Source organism: Emydura macquarii, unplaced genomic scaffold (genome assembly GCF_026122565.2).
Source record: "Emydura macquarii macquarii isolate MOO-44397 ecotype Brisbane River unplaced genomic scaffold, CSIRO-AGI_Emac_v2 contig_2422, whole genome shotgun sequence".
NCBI classification, from domain to species: Eukaryota; Metazoa; Chordata; order Testudines; family Chelidae; genus Emydura; species Emydura macquarii.
The window spans coordinates 11,551,481-11,564,259 of NW_027132559.1; the positions used below are offsets into that span (position 1 = coordinate 11,551,481).

The window sequence follows — 12,779 nt, forward strand, 5'->3', positions numbered from 1 at the left end:
ACTTTCTAATGGACTGTGGTGAATGCAGACTTCTTGCAGTATTTTTATGTAGTCTCTGTGCACTCAACTGCCTAACTGTATGGCTCTGATTCTGTTCACTCTTACATTAATGTAAATTAGCAGTAACTCTAACAAAGTCAGTGCAGTTACACTGGTTTCACACTAGGATGAGAGCAGGATGAGCCCTAAGTTAATACCTTTGGTGTACGAGTGGTTAATGTGCCGTTCTCAGTAATACTTTGTAAAATGTTTTATAGAGGAACTGAAAAGATGGCAAAAAATGTTGTCTTTGATCATTTGGCTCCAGCTGATTTTATACAGAGAAGCTGAAATGCTGATGTCCCAGCTACAACTGGTTAATTAAATCTTATTCTGTTAGCCCTCAGTTGGAAGCATTGAGTTGCAACTCTGGTTAGCAGCTTTGCTGGCCAAATGTGGACAGATTTTGTGTGTCATTCTGACTGCGGTATATATGAACTCTAATGAAAAAAATACACCACTCATCTATGAAGTAAGTGCATGTGAGAGAGAAATTTTTGATCTCTCTCTGTGCAGTGAGGGGGGTAAAACTCCCTTTGCATTTCGTTTTTTGAATGTTTCTTGGCCTCTGACCAGCAGGTTTTTACAGTCTGCTGTCTGCCTCTCAGATTAGAAGAACACTGGCATATTTCAACAGTTTCCTAGGATTCAAATAGTCTTTAATTAACAGTGAATTGATGTTTTGGAATGTAACCAAACATGGCAGACACTGGAAGCAGAGATTGGGTTTGAATATTTCCAGCTCTCAATCATCTGGACTGCATTGGGATCCATGGCAAGGGGCAAACAAATCAGTAAAATTGTGGTTCATTACAAACAGGTGCCTGCTTATTGGTATGCAAGAGGATTTCTTCATTTAAATAATGTTCCCATAGAACTGTTCATTGGTAGGTTTAGGAAGGAGGAGCTTTTCTGCCTCACGGAGTTCTGAACCAAGCCCACCAATCACAACAGTGAAGTTTGTCAGTTCCTTTTGAACTGCAGTGGCATTGGAACTTTGACAAACTCCCCTTTACGTAGTATTCGTTTTAGAACGATACATTCACAATAGACTTTTACTGGTCAACTCTTGATGCAGCAAAGGTATGGTTTGTTTGTTAGGTTTAGGTTTTGTTCTGAAGTTGCTAGGCTAGAGAAATAAATAAGCATTTAACAAAATAAAATTAAAATAAAACCCAAGTGAATAGAAGAGTCATGGATAGTCACCAGTTGAAATAATTTTCACTGTGTGGAAGAGCTTATTTTTTTAAAATAATTCTTTGGTGCTAAATTGACACAGAGTGTTTGAGTAAAGGGCTGTGATTTCAGCTTTGATTTTATAATAGAGTCACGTTGGTTGAACATCTAAAGGAAAGTTTGACGTGAATTATATAACATGTCAGGATAATCCAGAGGAGAGAAATAGAGGTTTGTTAGGTAATTTTAGAGAACTGAAAGACTGATCTCTTAGACAATTATCAGCAAAGAATCATATATAGTGGTTAAATCTATTGTATCCTTAACAAGGTAATAAAATTTGTTGGCAAACACAAATGTGTGTGTTTAACCTGACACTGGTTTAAAACTCTGTTGTTGTTTTTTTCATACCAAAAATCACTTGCTTACTATCTGCTTTCTTATTTTTCCTTGAAGGTGGTACATGCCAGAGCCCTGCTCTTCCAGCCTTGGTGCGTACTCCAGCACCACCATTACAACCATCGCTGGATATTAAACCATTTCTTCCATTTCCCCTGGACACAGCAGCAGCAGTCAATCTCTTCCCCAACTTCAATGCAGTAAGTACAATATTGATGGATTAATGCCCATTCCACAGATTTACAAGTCTCTGGAGATACAAGAAAGCTCAAAATGGATTTTTGTCTTTACTTAGGATATGATGACATTTTACTAGACTAGGTTTTGGTACATGTGTTACAGGGTGGATCCAAGATGCTTAGTTCTCATGATGATAGAATTCCATTGTCGGTCACCAACACACTTGACTAAAAATACTAAATAGTAACATGTGGGTGAATATTGAGGGCAAAACTTCAGGGACAAAATGAAGCAAGAATGAAAACATAAACAATACCTAGAGTACTTGCAGAATTGTATATAAAAAACAAGACAGTATATTTTTTCTCTTTCATTTTAGGATTTTTTCTTTCCTTGTCCTTGAAACTAGAATCTGATAGTTGTATCTTCACTAATTTCTAATATTGTACTACTACATGTGACATTATAAATGATCCATCATGTTTTGAGAAAAAATGTTACTTCTTAAATATTTCTATCCATTTTTTTCTAACAAGAGGCTATTTCATTATCCTTCCATTTTTCCTATATCTGCTGAGAGAATTAATTCTATAAACAAGATTGTAACTTGGTTTTAAGTTGATATCACATTTGCTGCATTTTACTACTTTTTGCCTGATTAAAAGCAAGCAAGCACCAATTGTAGGACTAAAAGCAAGCACCCCTTTTGCAAGATGTACAAAGCCCCTTGCCTTATGTACAAATACTACGATATATTGAAAAGGAATTACATTAAGAAAACATAAAAGAAGCTGAAGCTTCCAAATCAAAAGAAAATAATTATAATTCACCCCTCATACACACAAACACATACACACACACACACACACATATGTAATTGAAATGATTAAGAATAGTAAAAGTACATGTCAATTCTCTAAGTAATTAGTAATTTTTAACAAATTTCAGTAATTAAATATTAATTAATTTACTTGTTTATATTTATGGGTGTTCTGTTTACTATAAAGTAATTAAAATTAACTAATTGCTAATAATATTTGTTAGTCTTAAATACAAACAACTAACAAGAACACACATCAATGAAGACCCCAGAAGCAGTAAATTGCAAGCTGATTACTTTGAAATCCTCAGAAGCATAGCACCAATTCTAAATTATTCCCTAAAAGAGTATCACTCTTTTAAAGACACCCTATCAAGATAAAAATCATATTCAGAAATGTAGTAAGATTAAACCCCACAGTTTTTTCTTACCTGTGTTATGGATAACATGTTTTGAAACTCATGCGCTGCAAAGTGCCATTTCAAGTGTGTGTGTGGGGGGAGGGAGGGGGACAGATTTGTCCCCCTACCCGCTTCTGACAATCCTCTTACCCACTAGCAGCCTAATCCCCCACCCACCCAGCACATAAGCCCCTATACCCAGCCCCTCCAAATCGGAGTGAATGGCATTGTGACCTAGCGCAAACCTGTGACCCGTGCACCAGGTTGCAATGCCACCCACTCAAATTATGACAGAGGGACAGCCGAGCCAAATTTGAGTGAGTGGCATTTTTACTTGGTACGTGGGATTGCAGAACCGCTCATGGTTTTGGTCAGGTCATGTCCCAGGTTTATCTCCCTGACTCTGTGGCCTATTATGAAATTGAAAAATAAATTAAAAACCTGATTTACTTCTTATGATTTCTGCTGTTTGTTTACTTTTTCATCTAATCCAGTGTATAAAACTGGCCAATTACACTATTATTGTGAGTTTCCTTGTCAGTTTCCATTCAGTAGCAGAATTGCAGTATTGATTGTTTGAATCCTAAAACTTCTTCAAGTATAACATAAATTATGAAGCCACATAAACATTTTTTGTTTTGTTTTTTAAATAAAACCCCCATTTTAGAGCTATTATGTTGTGTACCATTAAGTGGCACTTGCAGAAGATACATACTAGTGCTGCAAGTGGCTGATGAGCAGGCACTATAGGGAATTTCCTGGAATGGCCTTTTCTCAGAATCGGTGCTTCAGGAAATGGCCTTAAAGGTGTGTATGTGTATCTTGGTGGGTGCTGGGAGCTGCCTTCCTCCCCACATTTGCGCAAGTGGCGGGTATTTCTTGGGTGTCCCAACTTGAATTAAGTATTTATTAATTAAAGGTATACATTAATACCATAGTACATTTTGAATGAAAAAGATGCATTACAATTATTCAGGAAATGAGAAAGTAAAAATGGACTCCTACCAGTGACCCCTTTGTTGCTCATAACCAAATATTTTTTACAAGCAGTCCTTTCTTTTCTTACCCCTCCACCATGTCTAGTTTAGACTCTCTCTGCTTCTACCCCCATCTTTTTGGCAAGCTAGGGACCCCTAATCCCTTGTCATGATATTGAACTTCAGGCGTGTTGTTGTTGCTGTCTCTGAAACATGGTCTACACTAGAAAATTAGGTTGGCATAACTACATTGTTCAGGGATGTGAAAAATCCACACCACTGAGTGGTGCAGTTAAACTGACCTAAGCCCCCATGTAGACAGTGCTGGGTCAGTGGAGGAAATCTGTCAACCTAGCTGCTGCCTCTTGGGGACCTGGGTTACCTAAACTGATGAGAGAACCATCCTGTTGTTGGCATAGGTAGCATCTACACTAAGCACTACAGTGGTATGCCTATCGCAGTGCCATTGTGCTGCAGTAGCATTTTAAGTATAGACAAGCCCTGATACTTTGCCATCTGCTGAATTCACGTTTGCTGAACATGGCATTCCTTAGCATGAGGATCTAGTCAGCTGAGCTGTTGCCATCAGCCTCATCTCATACTTTATAGCTGCAACGTGAACCTTGCATTCTGAATTCTGACGTGCAGCGTCACACCTTGAGTTCCACTTTTCCATCTGAACAATGCAGTATTGAACATTGCTAAATTAGTTTGTATGCTTGAGTTGGATAAAGGCATTCTGTAAACATGTAGGTTGTCTGAGAAATCCTGCATATTTCTAGAAATTCTTTCCAGTCTGCAAAAATCTATGGCGACAGGTCAGCTGCAGTGGAACATAATCAGCCTAAGGAGAAGGTAGCATACAAGCCAGATTTGACTTTGCACAGGATATTCTGACAAGGACATACATTTAACATGAGAGAAAGAGAACAAATGTAATATTTTAGGAAAGACGTCTTGATCAATACATTTGTTCATGTATGATCATGTTTTTGTAAATGTGTATGGAGTACTTTTTATAGCCAATGATCTCAAATTTCTTTACAAACCTGTATCAACTGAGTCTCCCAGTAGCCTGTGAAATAAAAGAAGTCATTATTTACGTGACTCAACTAAGGTCAAACAGCAAATCAGTAGCAGAACTGGGACTAATATCCAGAGCTCTGGATTGCTAACCCTGTGCTTTAAACACTAGATTATATTCCATCTCACTGCTAGCGGAGGTACTCATTCCAATAGCAGATGTATTAGCATTGGCCAAATTATTGAGACCTACAAGTCATAAATCATATCTGAGACAAATGACTCTCAAAAGACCCCTCTGTCTTTCCCAGAGTCCTAGCAAACAGATGAGTTTTGCAGCATATGTGTAAGATCAACAAATCTGGGCTATTTCAAAGCAAGTTGGGAGTGTCCAGAGACCTGGACCCCATGCAGCCAACTTTCCAGAAGCTTCCTTTCTTTTAAACCAAAGGGTGGGAGGAAGGAGGGAATTTAGCTCAGAAGCTTCTGCTTGATTGCAGCTGTAGCCGTGTCACAGGTGAGAGGAATCAACTCTCAGGTAGGCATGTCCCAAGCCATTTAGAACTTTATAAATGAAATACAACTCTGCCTAGAAACAAGCAGGCAGCGTAAATTATAGTGCAGTGAAGTAATTAATGTGCTTCTAGAGAAGCACTCTCCTTAAAAGCAGGCTACAGTAGTTTTTGAATAGATCTAAGGGGTGATGCTAGGTGACTTTCTGGATCTAGGTGAGCTAGATATACAAGCAGTATAGAATTATGTATATGAGCAATCCAGTTTATTCAGATTGTAAATTTTCCAGGGCAGAGAGCAAGAGTGTGTGTGTACACAATGATGTTCTGATACTGATTGGGGTACTAGAATTAAACAATACTCTTTTATGTCATGGTTTTATCTCCATTTCAGTAAAATCTCCAATACAATATTATTTTGTTTAAAATCTCCTGACTTGGGTCTCAGAACAATTAGCTGAAGCAATTACTAATGGGTGCCTCTGAGAAAGAAACTGACCTCTGATCTGTGTGAAGGCAGGACAAGGCATGTCAATCATCTGAGATAGAAGATCTTGGGGATGGAGGACACTGATCTCCTTTTCCAAACAGTTCATGGGGAGACTGGTGAGAGGGGACAGGGAAAGTCAGCTTTCACTATGCTTTTCAAGTTATCTTTGAATGTTCATTTCAGGAAGAGACACTTTCTATTTTTAAAACAAAGCCTAAAAGCAGCATGCTAATTAACAATCTGGTAAACTGAACATTTGTAGGTGCTATATACTTAATTGTACAGCAAATGTGTACTCCTGAGTCAGACGTAAAAAGAAATGTTAACAATTTGGCCATTTAAATTGAAGACCGCATACTGCCGTGCAAGCCCTGAAGAACCTCTCTCTCTCTCTCTCTCTCTCTCTCTCAAGATCGTCAATTCAGTGTAAGTTTATCTCGTAAAGAAGCTGAACAGAGTTTTTATTGAATCTGGACATAAGAGTTTTGGATAAAAACAGAATGGAACATTTATAGAGTTTGTAGAAGAATATCTGTGCAACAGGAAAATAAATACTAGGGTCCAAATCTCAAGCATCTTTGTCACGCATTTGGTATTTTCCGCACTCCACACCCTTCAGCTGCAAAATAAGATACTTTTTAAAAATATTTGAACATTGGAGTCTTTGAAAGTATGTTAAATTAATATTTCTGATACTGCATGGAAAACAAAAATGGATTTATCCACTATTGTGTGTTTTTTATGATCACTCGCTATTGTCTGTAAAAGTTCCTATAAATATTACCTCATATTTGGTGGACTTTATTCTGCTAAAGAATAAGAATAATTCTGCCTACGTTCTGTAATGTAAAAACAAGAAAAAACAACTTTTCATAACTTCTCTGACCCCAAGTAACTGTTTGTAGGCCAGATTTATTAACAATTGAATTAGTTAACCCAGAAGGTAGCCCTATGGTTGCTTGGGAAATATAGTCTCCTCCAACCTGAGCAAGCAGATGGTAGGAATAGACAATACAAGAAACCTTGTTGCTGATCAAGGGTGTTTAGGCCCAGGACATATAGCGAAGAAGAGCACACAAAGGACTCTCCAGAAGATATTTTGAAAATCTTCTTTTTAGGCTCAGTGTCTCAGGTAGCTTTTCAGCAAGGATAGAGCTAGTTTCCTGTGTATCATGGATGGAATGTAGCTTTTGGGGCCAGAGCAATCAGAAATACTTGTGAGTTTTACAAACCACCATTGCTTGCAGTATGAAATCTACAGAATGAAAGCTGGTTATTTTGCATTGCTCAGTGAAATGTCCATCCTGTCTGGATTAACTGAAGGAGCGCATAATTTGACTATTTTTTCTGCAGGATATAATGGCCTTTAAAGAGCAGCAGTGACAACATGCTGTCAGAATAGTTTGGTTCAAAGAAGGGATAGCCATGGCAAAATATGGCTTCAATTTAGTATGAATCAAAACAGCATTTTTTTAAAAGGACTTGGTAATAAGAATGAACTTTTTTGCTGGCACTGATTTTTAACTTTGCTTACAAGTGAAGTAACTCTGTCAGGTGAGGAAGCATAAAGCACCCAACCGTTTTAAATTTAATGGTGAAAAAGAACAGGAGGGACATGATTGCTTCTGGTATCTCTTTAAAGAAAAGAAAGAGCCTTTAGATTCCACTGCTTGGCCCATCATTTACAGGTTTCTGTGAGCAGAATTTTTGTCTTTGCCTAGTAGCAAAAATAATTTGTTAGCTATCGTCATTGTGGTGTCTGATTCCTTAGAGACTACATCTCTAGTGCTATTCAACTGGAATATTTGCCAAAATGTTAGAAAAAGCTGTAATCGTAGTTGAATAGAGCTGGAATAATGGGAGTAATGGCCTGGTTCACAAACTCTTTCATTGTAATGTCATTTTCCACATTGCCTGGACCATTAAACTAAAGTTAGCACAGAAAAAAGGGGGAGGGGTGGGAATAGGCGAACAAGCAAACAAAACAAAATCCGGGCAATTCAGACATTTTGTTTTGGTTCTCCCAAAACATGAATGAATCAACATCAATATGAAATATGCAATTATTTGCAGAGGCCAGGTTTGTTTGCTGAATGTTTTAACCCTTAATCTATGCTCTATGCCCTTCCTGAAATACACCCTGACTCAGATCCTCTGCTATGGCTGAAGGACACCCAGCACAAGAACCACAGTGCAAAGGGGTGTCTTTGTGCCTACCCAGTCATGAGCTGGTTGTGTGCCAGCTCAGTCCTCTGGAGCAACTTAGAACAGTTACTGCCAACAACCCCAAGGAAGCTCCAACCATACTCCTTTCTTTCATCTATGCCCTATATCAACAATGAGACATGGCAGGGGTACTTTGGAGCTGCTATTCTGGCTCTACACCACTGGATGATCCTCCAACATTGGGCGGAGCATGGCAGACTGAAGTTGCTTTAGGACTGGTTTCCACTGCTGCTGCAGTGCAGAGTGACCTGCAGAGCAGAGCAGGATCTGAGCATCTTGTCCAATGTCTCTTGGATGACTTTTGTTTGATGGACAGGATGGAGGAGGCATTGGGGAGAAAGGAACATACTTCATAATACCATTCATTATCAAGCCCAAACTTCACCCTCTCTTTTGCTATCTTTTCTTTTTTAGCTTTCAGCCTGTTTTACCACCTAGCCAGTTAGGTTTCCAGCATGTTTCAGCCCAGACCCCAACAATGTTGTCTTGTAATTGTATTCTAAATGTTACCTTATGTTTCAACAGCTCTGTTGGCCCTGCTGTTGGAGTTGTTTGAATTTCCTGCGAGTTTGTTGGAGCAATTTTCTGCAATTTTCTTTTAGGATTATGCTCCAGTAAAAGCATTTGAAGCTGTTCTGTGCTCACAATGAGCAGTGGGCAGATGTTGCCAGATGCATGGCAGTAGTCTTGCAAGGTTAAAAGGGCTTATTTATTCCTAGGCAGAACTGGATGAATGTTGCCAAAAAAAAAAAAAATCCATGGAAAGTTTGCTTTTGAATTTAAATTCTATTTGCAATAGCTGTGTTCACACTCTTCCTGTTTTTCCTTTCTACAGATATTCAAGTGATCAAATTTCTTCCAAAAATGGGAAACAAACTTTAAGATCATATTAAAATATTTTAAGCGATTTCCTCCTTTGAACAATTCATGATATTTTTGAATGTAGCGTCCCCATACGTAGCCTGGATATAATTCCCCTGTTTACCTCCTCTATTTCTTGTTGTCCGCCCATTGTTTGTTGTGTGCTCTGTGTCAGTGGTAGATTTGTCTTTTAAGCTGATGATGGACCATAACTATGATTTTTTGCCCAATAGGCAGATCAGTGGTATTGGCGAAAAAAAAACCCAGCATCTTCTTCAGTGACCAGTTTCATGACTTTCTTGAATGTCCTCACTGATGTTTCCTTTTGGGTAGTCTTTGTGGACAGTCACTGCAGATTGTATTCCTTCTAGCTCTGAGTATCTCAGTGCAGGTAGAAATGCTGTTCATGGAATCAGCTGAGCCTGTGGCACATGGAATTTCAACAGTCCTGATATCAGGACAGTCCTAATATTCGGGGCTTTTTCTTATATAGGCGCCTATTATCCCTACCCCATCCTGATTTTGCACACTTGCTATCTGGTCACCCTAACTGGATTTGATCTGTGACCTAGAGGTGAAAACCTGTGTATGCCATTATCAGGTCCTGAGCTGAAGTTGAGACAGTGTAAATTTTCTGTAAATATCCCAAATGTGTCTTCCAATTTCTTGCTGTAATTTATTTAAAAAAATGAATATGATGTAAAGACCATATATATGTTTTCTTTTAAATTTATGCTTAGTAATACAGAAGGAATAAAGCTTTCCTATTTAACTATTTCTGCTTTGCATATGTGCTAGCGGGTACTGCACAGTCAACTGGCAGATAAGTAGCTATCAGAAAGTCATAGCGTCCTACTCAGTGGCTATTTAGCAGCCCTTTTGGGGAACTGAGGATTCCTCACGCTCTTAGTTTTGCATGCAAAGCATCCTCATAAAGTAAATTAAATGAAGTGCTCTTCGGATTTGTCAAGTCTTAATGAGTAGAACTGCTTAAAAATAAATTTTAATAAAGCATTTAAAGTAATGTTTTAATCAGTTGATGTTTACACCCTTTGTCTTAATAGCACTCAGATGAAAAAGATCAATGATTATTTTATTCTGCAAAGGCTATAAAACGTTTAATGGGTGGCATAATCATAAAATCTACAGTTTAAATATGGATGGTTGGTATTAACCTGTTTTTTAAAAGCTGCAATTAAAGAGAAACAGAATCACTTAAAGAAATGATTTGATTACTATGGTCTGAGAAGGAAAAGACTGAAAAACATTCTAATTCATTAATATTTCTGTTGATGAGACAAACGTATTCACAGGAACTTGCTTGCACCGCTAATCTAGATAAATAGCTAGTTTACTGCATTTATTCACAATCTAAGCTTTGTTCTTTTATGGACAAATTTTCAAGAACAGGCATGGAAATAAGCATGCACATTCACCACATGAAATTTTACACTGTGACTGAAAGCACACCTTTGACACCCACCAGGCTCTTGTAATAATCTTTGTAGAAAATATGCTTTGTGAGGTATCATTTGAAAAAGAATAACTCACTGGTCAGATGTATGTAGCAACATTGTAAGTAAAGTTATGAAATCCCAGTGTATGTTGTTGTTAGCACATGTTCAAAACCACACAGCCCTGACTAGGCAAAAGTTGTTAAACAGGTCTATCCTGAGCAGAGGAATGTGTTTTTAACCTCAGTTTACATATAAGTAGTAAACAGGATTCTCGAGACAGCAGGGGGAGTAAATTGCAGGAGAGAAAGCAAACTTGCATTTCAGCAAACACAGTTCAGAGGAAAGAGCATGGAGCCCCTCACCATCGGACTCCATGTCACCACCTTGAGTGTTTGAATAATCTTAGCTTTGAGGAGTAATTCTCAGAAGAATCCATGTCAGAGGTTCACTTGACTATACAAGAAAGGAGCAGAGAACCCTAAGTTCTCTCTCTTTCACCTAAGAAGACAAAGGCACCTGTACTTCAATTCACGAAAAAACTTTCTTCGTTTATTTATAAACTTGTTTTATTTTTTAATCTAAACCAATTTGGTGCTGTGTTTAAACTGAACTGTTTGGTAACTCCAGTTAAAGTAGCAAACTGTTGAATATTGATTCCTTTCGGGAATCATGAACTGTCCTGGAGAGGGCTGGATAGTGCAGAACACACATTTTGGGGAAAATCCAGGACTGGGAGGGTGTTGAAGGGAACCCTGCAAGTGGTAACCAAGGAATGGAAGCCAATGTGTGAATGGTACATTGCTGATAGCTGCTGAGTCAGGACTGCAGCTATACACAGACACTCAGGGTGTGACCTACATGCTGATAGGCTGTTTGTGAGGGGCCCAGGCTGGGGCCTATAACAGCAAAGCATTGTGAAGCACCCAAGGTTATGGGGCAGGTGGTGAGACTTCACTGGTCTGGATTGCACCCAAGAATGTGCACACACAAATAATTTTTTGCACAGTTACCTCTTTGAGTGTATGTATATATTTAGCAAAAACGTTGGTGCCTTTGTTTAAGAATTTGGCCTAAACTACACATTTTAATCCATGATGATAAATAAATACAAGATTTGAGATTTTCTTCCCTTCCCACAATTTTAAACCAGAGCGATTTTTGGCTGGTAAATGACACATGGTGAGGAACACATGGAATATTTTTATAGTTGTTGTCTTCGTCTATCCCCCAATACGAGGATGATGTCGGCACAAAGGGTTCGTTGATGAATTTTTAGGTGGCTAAAGAACCCAATTCGTGCCCTGCAGATTTTCCCACAGAGTGACAGGTGTAATCTTGGAGAAGACATAGTTGTTGGCTAGTGTTGTGTCCTTTCTTTCCTCCTATGTCACTTCTCTGTATCATGAGCACGTGTGTTGTCCTCAGAATGGGCCGTAGCTTGGTTTATGGTATGGGCCACTGTGTTCTGTTGCACGCCAAATCCCCCTGGTTTGTTGGACTGGTACCACCCTTTTTAAGGTGTACTTTCATTCTGTGTTTGAAGCGCTTCTGCTGCCCTCCGCAAGCCTTTCTTCCCTGACTTAACTAAGGGAAGAGGACTTGCTTTTGGAAGCGAGTGTCAGGCATACGTACACAGTGGCCAGCCCAACAGAGTTAGTGTTTCATGACCTGTGCTTCTACACTGCTGATGTTGGCTAGAGAGAGAACAGTGATGTTATTGCATCAGTGTTCACAACTGAACCTGAGGATCCTCCTAATGCAGCGCTGCTGGAACCACTCCAGCCTCTTAAGATGTTATCTAGAGGTCACCTAGGTCTCTCACCCACAACATGCAGATGATTGTGTCATCCTCGCACACACAGAGGCTGTCCTGCAAAGCACCCTAAATCTTTTTGTAGATGCCAATCACAACCTGGGTCTCTCTCTCTCAGCATCAGGAAAAACAAGGTATTCTCTGAGCCGTCACCTGCACAAACTATTCTTCAGACTCCACAAACACCTTCAGCAGAGAACCCATGGAAAATGTGGACCATTTCCCATACCATGGCAGCAACCTCCCTCACAAACAGCCAGCACTGACACAGAAATTGAATACAGGTTCTGCTGTACCAGCACATTCTTTGGAAGACTATTTAAACAAGTCTTCAATGACAGAGATCTGCAAACAGGCACCAAGATCTTGGTTTACAAGGCAGTTGTCATTCCTACCAGTGATGCC

At 39.0% G+C, this 12,779-nt stretch overlaps 1 protein-coding gene across 3 annotated transcripts in view; it reads left to right on the plus strand.

The window, feature by feature from the left end:
- ZNF385D (zinc finger protein 385D) overlaps window positions 1-12,779 on the plus strand; it is a 568,873-nt gene that overhangs the window by 396,410 nt on the left and 159,684 nt on the right. For all 3 annotated transcript variants that reach the window (XM_067561938.1, XM_067561940.1, XM_067561939.1), the window contains one exon: window positions 1,672-1,814. In XM_067561938.1, coding sequence (XP_067418039.1) covers window positions 1,672-1,814 — 143 coding nt within the window. The remainder of the gene's footprint in view (window positions 1-1,671; window positions 1,815-12,779) is intronic.